The sequence below is a fragment of the Heliconius melpomene genome, chromosome 14, assembly GCF_056956725.1.
Source record: "Heliconius melpomene rosina isolate 202511_hmr_F chromosome 14, ASM5695672v1, whole genome shotgun sequence".
Taxonomy (NCBI): Eukaryota; Metazoa; Arthropoda; class Insecta; order Lepidoptera; family Nymphalidae; genus Heliconius; species Heliconius melpomene.
Genome location: NC_140402.1, coordinates 826115 through 835740, shown reverse-complemented (window position 1 = coordinate 835740; position 9626 = coordinate 826115). Strand labels below are relative to the sequence as shown.

The 9626-nt window shown below is 34.3% G+C and overlaps 1 protein-coding gene across 1 annotated transcript in view; it reads right to left on the bottom strand.

The window, feature by feature from the left end:
* Positions 1–1664: 1664 nt before the first annotated feature.
* The window catches only part of LOC146531830 (uncharacterized), an 80074-nt gene continuing 72112 nt past the window's right edge, over positions 1665–9626 (bottom strand). Inside the window, exon 2 of the mRNA XM_085197230.1 lies at positions 1665–7609. Coding sequence (XP_085053356.1) covers positions 6899–7609 — 711 coding nt within the window. The 3' untranslated portion in view covers positions 1665–6898. The remainder of the gene's footprint in view (positions 7610–9626) is intronic.

Genomic DNA, 9626 nt, shown 5'->3' with positions numbered 1-9626 from the left:
AGGATAGGCAGGACTCTAGTGTTAAGGTGTCTTTACGTATTATTTAATTATCAAGATATTGTGTGTTGAATAACGGAACTCAACGCCGCACTGGGTATCTATCAAAGCGTATTATCCCCTAAGCGGAGAAGTAACCCAAAAGCGCGACTCAAACGCTTTCCGATACGCTAGTATTTTTATATACATAAAAAATATCATTTTTTATTACTAGTATGAAATCGAAACTATCGTATAGAAATTGCATGGTGGGTGGCGAAACTTAACGCCGCGTTATGCCGGAGTAATTATTTCATATCCTCGGCTGATTTAAAGTAAGATAATTGAACACATCATTTTTACACTTCAGATTCAAAACAAGTACTAACAAGTTCGAAACGTTCACGTATATTAAACTATTATTTATATAATAAATAAACGTAAGTAAATAGTATAGTGGGTTCAAATCAAGTTGAAGTCAAACAAGAGCGGCGTAGAATAAAAATGTATTATATTAGTATTCATCTGACACACCAATGTTATTGGTTGGTATAAAAGAAAACGGGACTAAAATCGTGATGCCATACATTTTGCTGATTGAAAATGATTCCCAGTTCGATTTATAACAATTTACTTCGATAGACTCCGTCGTGATGATGTTAGTACGTGTCTGGGTGCTGGTGTGAGTTCGTTTCCAGTTTAAAGTAATTTAGTTTATAAAGATTATTTTATAAGCTTTCTGCTGAATGTCGCTTATAGCAGCTTATGCAGAGGGAACCTAGTGTTATAACACTTTGTTATACCTAATATATATATAAGTTGATTTTAATTAAGCAAACTCTAAGATTCACCCTCGAATCTCCAAGTTGATTATAATTTTAATTTATCGCTTTAATTTTGTATGCCCTTCTCTTATATGGCATTATAAAGTTATTAAATTCAAAAGTCTTAAAGTTTTAGTAATGGTTTATATTTACAGGTCTTGTTATTATTTGTGGCCATAGATATAGATTTTTTTATTTATCAGTTCACGCTGTTAGTTAATGTTCGAGACATTTGTTGAGTGGCAGAACTCAACGTAGTGTTTTGTCTTATTATCACCAGAAAATTAAAAATAAGTTTATTCTTTCCCACAAGTGGGAATCGAACCCACAGCCATCACAGTTTACAGTTAGATAATATTTGATTTTTATTTTGTTCTAATAACAAAATATCGTTGCAGTCCATGGATTCATAGTGGGGATGCCCATCACCATGTAAGATGAGGAGCTCGGAGCAATTCCTGGGACTTGCCACCCGCCGTATTCTTTAGTCTTTGCTTGTTGAATGGCGAAAGTCGACGGCGCGTTTTGTTTCGTTACCAGAGCGAGAAAATGATACAATTAAATAATTAATTCCTCGAGTGGGCATCGAACCCCCAACCATTGCGATTACTGTCGCACCCTTGTGTCCCTGCGCCACGACGCGACGGCCTCATACTAATGTATATTTTTTATTATTAGGTATCTGATTATATTGTAAATTTAATTTCTTAATCAATATTTAATGTTTTTTATTAATTAATTGATTCAAATTTGATTAATATAATATGTATACTGCTTTTAATAATTTTTAATTTGATATACTTTATTTAAAAAAAACTGTTAATTTCAAAGGTAAATAAAGGGTGCAATAAAAATCTGGTAATATATATTTTTTTAAAAACTGGATGATTTTATTTTTACCATATAATAATATATATTCATTATTGAAACAAAGGACATTACAAAATTTACACGTTGTCTTATATCCATAACTATAGCAAACTCCCTCAATCTTAACAATTTAAAACCTACGTACAATATTTGCAATTACTATATGCCTTATAGGATACAAATGTAATAATTTATACAACAGAGGAGAACCTCACAATAACTTAGAATTAAAATAAAAAAAACTAACACTAGTTTTTTTTTTTCAAATTTTAAAAACCCAAATGTGGATCGTTATTGTTTTTAAAACCATATTTTAATTCGTTTATATAATAATATATACATTCAAGACCGATTACAGAGCCGGTACAGACGAGCGTTTCCACTATTCACTTTTTGGTAAGCTAAGAAACTGCAACTGTAAGTTCTAGAGAGATCCATCGGTAACAGTGTCTTAAAAGATTGACATATATTTTTTGGTATCAATAGAAAAAAAAAACACAATATATATAAAAAAAATCAGGTATCAATTACTGAAGGCCACGATATTCCTCTAAACACACACAATTTGTTGATGCGAGAGAAGAGGATGCCCAAATTCTTTCAAGACTAGATGTTTTGGGACTACTGTGTGATGAACATACATACAGAGAAAATATAAACATAGGTGGCCTTGTGTAACTTATTAACAATGTATTTACAACGTCCAATGGCAAAGAATAAAAAAAAACGATAGAAATGACAATGAAACATCAGTCACATTTTTACATTTAAAGCCATGCTCGTTAGCATCAAAGTTAGTCGTTTTGGCATGTAAGTAAGGTAAGGTACTACATTCAGTACAAATGTAAGCACACGTTTTTAAGTATACAATTGCTGCGATTATAATTAATAACCTTAACATTAATTGATGGAATTAAATGGACCATTTTTTATTATTTTTTAATCTTCATTTAAAATTTGATCGAAAATCTACTAAATAACTAAGAAAAGATTCTAATAGACATTTGATTTCAAAGAAAGACGGGAAGTTGGTCATATAATGAAAAAAACAAGAAATTTTGATGTGATGAGGTTAAATAAAACACTGTGGAACGTAAAATTAACTATCACACGTATATGTAACTTTATGTTACGATTATTATTATTAAATTTAATACCTACATTATATCTACATATAATAGTTTCTTTACTCAGATTGTGCGAAATTTTTGTTTGTTTTATTATTATTATCATTATTATATCATTAACTTTAACATTATATCAATCATTATTAAATGACACAGCTAAGTCAACTTTCAGATAATTTATAATATCGTTATATGTTCACTACTGGTTGAAGTCGACATACAATACGGTTAAATAAGTGTTTAAATTTATTCTTAAAGACACATATTATATCAGTATATTATTTATTATTAATATGTTAAGTGCTATCGAACAGGGAAGAATTTTTCGTTGTGTCACAAAGTCTGAAATTAATGAAAATAAACCTTAAGATAGAAGACGCTTATTAACCAAATCAACAAGTACATACATATGTTACAAGTATAATTACGTTCAAATTTTATATCAAACAACATAACTAGAATATTTTCAACGATTTCAGTTCTGTGAATGAATCACTAACATTTTCAATCGAAACACCTTTATACGATTACATAATGTTAAACATACATAACCTACGTACGTACATATATTATAAACATCAATCTACTTGTGTGACAAGCGATCTTGTAAGCACAGACTGAGGCAAAGTGTTGACAATCTTTTATTCTGTACTGTTATCTCACTTATTGCTTTATTTTTGGTTTGAACGAGATCACATCTCTGAATGTAGTCAATGTTACGTCTAACAAATACAAGAAATTGTTATTTTTACATCTAAATGAGGGATTGTTAGCACAATTTGTCAACAACAGCATCAGAATCAAAGATTGGAACGGAAGAGTAAACTGTGCATATCTAATTTTTCTCCTTTTTCACGCAAAAAGGAATAAAATCATATACGCATAGTTATATAGAATTTTTTTTATTATAATTACATACATAACCTACAACAACTAACTACGTCTTCCGATGATATTTATTTGTTTGAGACGCGTATTATATATATATCCTCTAATTTTTTGTCACAGTATCGCTTTATTTTGACTTTTACATTATTATAAACAGTTTCAATACTTATTTATTTACATTTTAAAATACCTTGACAGATTTTAAAAGGCTAAGAGGGGAGAAGCCTATCGACCCAAGCAAACTATCGGAAAAACAATTTTGAAACATCTAAGTGTGTGTAAATTACAATTTACAAAAGATCTTTTTACAAATATTAATTTCAAACGAAAACATCGAAACCCTGATAATTCCAATTATTGAAAAACCACAACAAGAAGCGCTAAATACAACAATAAATTCGATGTCGTTCTACAATACTCACGGGGTAGCGCTATTTAAATATTCTCACAACGAGGCTATCCCTTGTTCTTTATTGAAAGCGATAAAATAATAAACGGATTGAAATTAATAATTTTCATATAATACTCGTATATGTATGTATAAGTAACTTCTACAGAAATGACATTTAAGTCTAATTTGAGCGTTCATGTCACAATAACTATATTGCTTTTCAAAGTTAAATGTATCAAAACAAAAACCTTGCACAAAAAGAATCGTTAGCTTGTTATGAGATGAAGGTTACTTTATTATTGCTATATTCACAAATACAAAAGGAATGATGATAACGATATTTCAAAATGGCGATATTACCAAAGCATCTTACTCTAGTGAACTTATAATATCGTCTGTACTGTTTTCTTTTTCAATTCCAGTTATAATAACTATGGCAAAATCGTTAAGCAGTTATTTTTCAAATAGGTTACCATTACGTTCAAATTTCCATTAAAATTGGATCATCTAATATGAAAAAGTGAAAGTTTAATTAAGATTTGCTTAGCATTTACGTGTAGTGAGCCCACTGGTAGTACAGACGATATTAATGAATACGCAAAAGTGGTATCTTTTACTTAGCAAAGAAGCGAAGCCTTAAATGAAGGAAAATCACCACAAAATGCATGACTGGCGTCCGAGAGTACGGTCTGACGTTCAACAGCTTCGAACCACTACCCGCTTACAAAGATATATTGAGCATCACTAAAATATACATGTATGAAAGTTTTTCAAGTAATTCTTTAGGCACAAATTTATTTCTTCTTTTTTAAATTTATTATCAATATTATAATATATAACGCCTACAACGCACAAGACAGTTACATAGATTCACGTTAAGATTATGTATAGATAACATATATTTACGCATTTCTTTAAAAATAATTGGATTTTCATAGACACACACTACTTTTACATCGACTTTTATTTTTACACAATATATTTATAAGAATATAATATAAGTAAAGCATTTTTTTCTTTTTATCAGCACAATAGATCCCTTATTACGAAATATATTTTAGGGACACAGAATATCTACAAATATTATTCTCGTTATCTGAAACTTTATATTTTAGAAGATTTATATCTATATCTTAAAATGACTGAGGTAATATTCATTTCGGAAACATTACCCCGCTTATTAACTGACACCATTTTCAATGAATTGACAGTTTATGCGATTTTTTTTATACAAATTGAGTTTGCACGCGCTTTCCTGTGGACATCGGGCGCTGTCGGCTTTGCAACTATAAATTCGTAAAAAACCACTGTTACCTAATCTTATAAGCGATCGCTGAAGATGGCGAAGAGATGTCCCGATCTCCACAGACGAGCAAATTATCAAAAATATGTACGTATTGTTTTCCTTCACTAAAATTATGCCCAGTTCTAAAAATTAAAAAAGTTAGAGAAGCTAGCGCTGCTAAAACTAATCTATGCGATATCAGTCTCCACTAGATTCTTATAATTTAGAAAATACATAAAGTAAATCACAGAGTTAAAAATAGCAAAACATTGGTTGGAAACCGAATTATCGTTTTGATCGTACAAATTGATCATCGCCGTCCCGCGAACTAATACATTCTCTTTATTGATATGTATGTATTTTATATACGTTTATTTTTTACGTTGAAGCGTGAAGATGTGAAATGAAGGAGAGAAGGCTAGTGTCCGTTTGCATCGTTCCTGAGATGCCGTCATTTCTTCGCAATACAAAGTACTTCTTACGTTACCATTGAACGGAAATAATCTTATCTACAACAACCTAACATACACTACAAGACTTATCGACTCTGAAACACCTACGCAAATCCCTTGCCACGGCTTCTTCGAATCGTACGGGAACAGTCCCGCGACTAACAATTGAAATTTCAGAAACGTCTGTACAATCGCATCTTTACAAAAAGCAGGGCCGGTTCTGGCAAGGGCTCAACTTGAGACATCCCAAAAATCCTTATTCAACAATTCCGTATTCCGAAATCTCACAAATGACATACCGATTAGCTCCCAAAAGAAAAGAAATCGTACTACCTCTACATATTATGTGTGCATGAGAAATATCAAATGAACTTGCGCATTGCAAAGTATATTGTTGATTTTAACCTAATGTTATTTATATTTCTATCAATATTAAAAGATACGCACTTAACATTTTTATTTAACTGTATAAATGATATTCACTTAATATTTTTAAATGAACGTTTCTTAGAATAAAATTGTAAAAGTAAAATTATTAATAAGAAAGTATTTGAGAACTTACTATAGAAGCCATGCTGATTACTGTAGTAACTAGTACATACGAGTACGAATACAGAAACGCGGTGCGAGCATACGGCGACTGGACCGCGGCTTGCTAACAGCGACGGAGAGTATAGACGGATTATTTACTGAGATGCGTCTGAGACGTGCCGTTTGGAAATCACCCCGAGTGGAAAAGAAAATGTTCGAAATAAAGCAATACCACAAAACGAGAACCAACTCACAGCCTATGTTTGACCCGGCGAAGCCGAGGAGCCGTTTCCAAATAGTTCGCATTGAAAATAAACCGAAAAAGAACACCAAAGTGAACGCGACCATGAGGCCAATTAACTTGGAAAACAAATTCCAAACATGAATCTTATTAAATAACTTTGTACATTAAATCCAAATGTCGACACGTCAATTGGATGTAGGCACTCTCTAGGCGGGGCGGCGAGCGGTCGCCGCGTCGTCGGCCCCCATGCGGCGGCTCGAGTATGAGATCAGTGGTACCGGCCAGCGGCCGTGGCGACCCGGGCACCGCTTTAAGACGACGTGAGGTACGACGAGAACGTGTGGTCGTCCCAGTCGCCCGCCACGCCGATCTCGCTCAGCATGTCCGACACGTCCGGCGTGCAGGAGAACTCGAAGTGCGAGCCGGAGGAGGAGGACGCCGTCTCGAAGGACTCCATGTCGGTGAGGGCGTCCAGGTCCACCTCGCAGTCCGCGGGCAGCGGCAGCAGGTCCGTGATGGAGTAAAGGTCGGTGAGGTCGGTCTGCTCGCGCCGCGTGCTGTCGTCGAAGAAGCAGGCGGACTCGGGCGAGTCGGGCGCACCGGCCGGCGACGCGGGCAGCGCGGGCGGCGCGGGCGGCTCCGCGGGCGCGCTGGGAGCGCTTGGGGCCGGCCGCGGCCGCCGCCGAGATAGTCCCCTGTTGTTGTTGCTGTCGGCGCGCTGCTTGCGCTTCTGCTTGGTTATCGCGCCGCTCCTCTGCGCCGGCTTGGCGGTCTTCTTGCGCGGGCGGTACTTGTAGTCGGGATACTCCCGCATGTGCAACTGCCGGAGCCTCTCCGCTTCATCGATGAAGGGCTGTCTCTCTTCATCGTTCAAAGTTTTCCAAACGCGGCCCAGATTTTTGGATATCTCCGCGTTGTGCATATCTGGCGTTTGCTCGCAAATTTTTCTGCGTTCAATCTGCGACCACACCATGAACGCATTCATAGGCCTCTTTATGTGGTTTGGGTTGTTCTTTTTCGTCTGTGAAAAAAGAAAGGGTAAAGTTAGTATAATTTCACTTGTAATTCGAAACGAGTAATGAAAACAATATTTTAAATAATGATATAAACAGGAAACCAGTGTTATCAGTTAAATGCAAGAGACTCGATTATTATTTTAAACATGTCCGATATGCTGAGCTCTGGCAAAGAGCTTGGTACGTTGAATTAGTATTCATGACGTCGCGCCATTAAGTCCGCGTCCTTACTATTAATGATATTGTTATCATAGGAATTATTACTATTATTACAAACAAGTATAAGTGTTATCTATACTATTTGGTGGAGGAAAATTTTATAGTGTTAATGTTTATTGCTGAACGACGTCGCAGCTTAGTTGGATCGTGATGGTAGTGGGTTCACATTCTATTTGCATCGATCGTGTAGGTATTTCACTTAGTCTGTATATGCGAATAACAGAAACTACATCTCGAATACAACAAGTTGACAAAACAGCAAACGAATTCCAGTAAATATAATATTGTACTACTGAATTACATATTCACCATTAGAAAGGACCATGTCAAATTTAATGATACTATAGTTATAGAGTGATTATTTTAAAATACATTAAGTGCTTCCGCCTCAGCCGAATGCTGTAAAACATTAGCGTACAAGGATCTTAGAGGACGACGGAAGTCGTTATCAAATCATGAAGGAAGTGTCGAAGACGTTCCAATATGTTAGATATGGCGTTTTTCCTTAGTATACGTACTGATATCAAGGAGAAATTACAATATTAAGTGTGTAAATTACAAATTTGTAAATTAAATTCTTGAACCTTTTTGGAAATCTTCGGATCTCTCTACTTAAAAATTGTAATAATCGTGAAAATCAAAGATTTTATTATGAACTAAATTCATTTAGGAAATAATAAATTCTTTGATTCTTTTTTCGATTAGATTTGTATTTTTAACGGATGTAGCATACCGCGTATAATACGGAAGGAATCGTGACCACGAACTACTGTACTATCCTAAACTTATTCCAAAAATATTCTTTACTAACTGAACTAAACATAATAGAAATATTTATTAAAAATAGTAATATTTTAGTGATTCAATATCCAAATCTTCCTTTCGCTAGCTCGACGTCAGGCCCACTGGTAACAGTAAAGAAAAAACCTCCCAACTTCATATTTTTTGCTCGCCGTATTTATATATTCAGGACAAAAAAGGGTTTGTCAGATGGCGACTAAATCAAGTTTACGCCCACTACGACTCTCAAGGTGAACTGAACATAGGTTGGTTTTTTGCTCGAGCAGGTTAGTATTATTATTTATGCCTAATATGGAGTGGTTTGAATTTGAAATTGGGTTATTTGGTTATATGGTAATAGGTTCAATCCAAGCTATTGCACTTGCTAATATAAAACAAATGAGAGTTTAATTACTTTTACTTATTATAAGCTAGGTATAAAAAAATCTCTGTTATTCGTTTCTCGTGTCTTACTGGGAACGGAGTGTCATAACACTAGGTTCTCAGGCTCTCTCTGCCTACCCTGGTATCTGGGGGATACAGCGTGAAGGAAAAAGAAAAGAATAAGTTATAAGTGACTAAAAATTTTAACTTTCTCTCAAATCTTTTACACAAAGATATTTTTAAAGCTGCGAAGCCTTTTTTCGTTTTGCAAATTCTCATTGTAGGGTTTACTTTGTTAAACAGCTTATTATGTATTCAGAGAGTGACTGACATGGAATATTCTGATAAAATTTAATTCTACCGCCTTCAAAGTTACTGGGCCTTTTATTTTTTTATTACTGTATTGAATTATTCTGCTATAATGTTTAATTGATAACTATATATATTTCTTTTTAAAATAACTGTTTAAAAGCTAGAAACTGGGTAACTGAGTGTTTTAACACTCTACAATGTTATGCGGGTTGCAGCATGAAGCTGACATGATACATAATTCTTACATTAAAATTAAGGGCTTGGTCGACAGCGATTACGCGACTTCCAACCCATTCGCCAATTATAATATATTTAAAATATTCATAT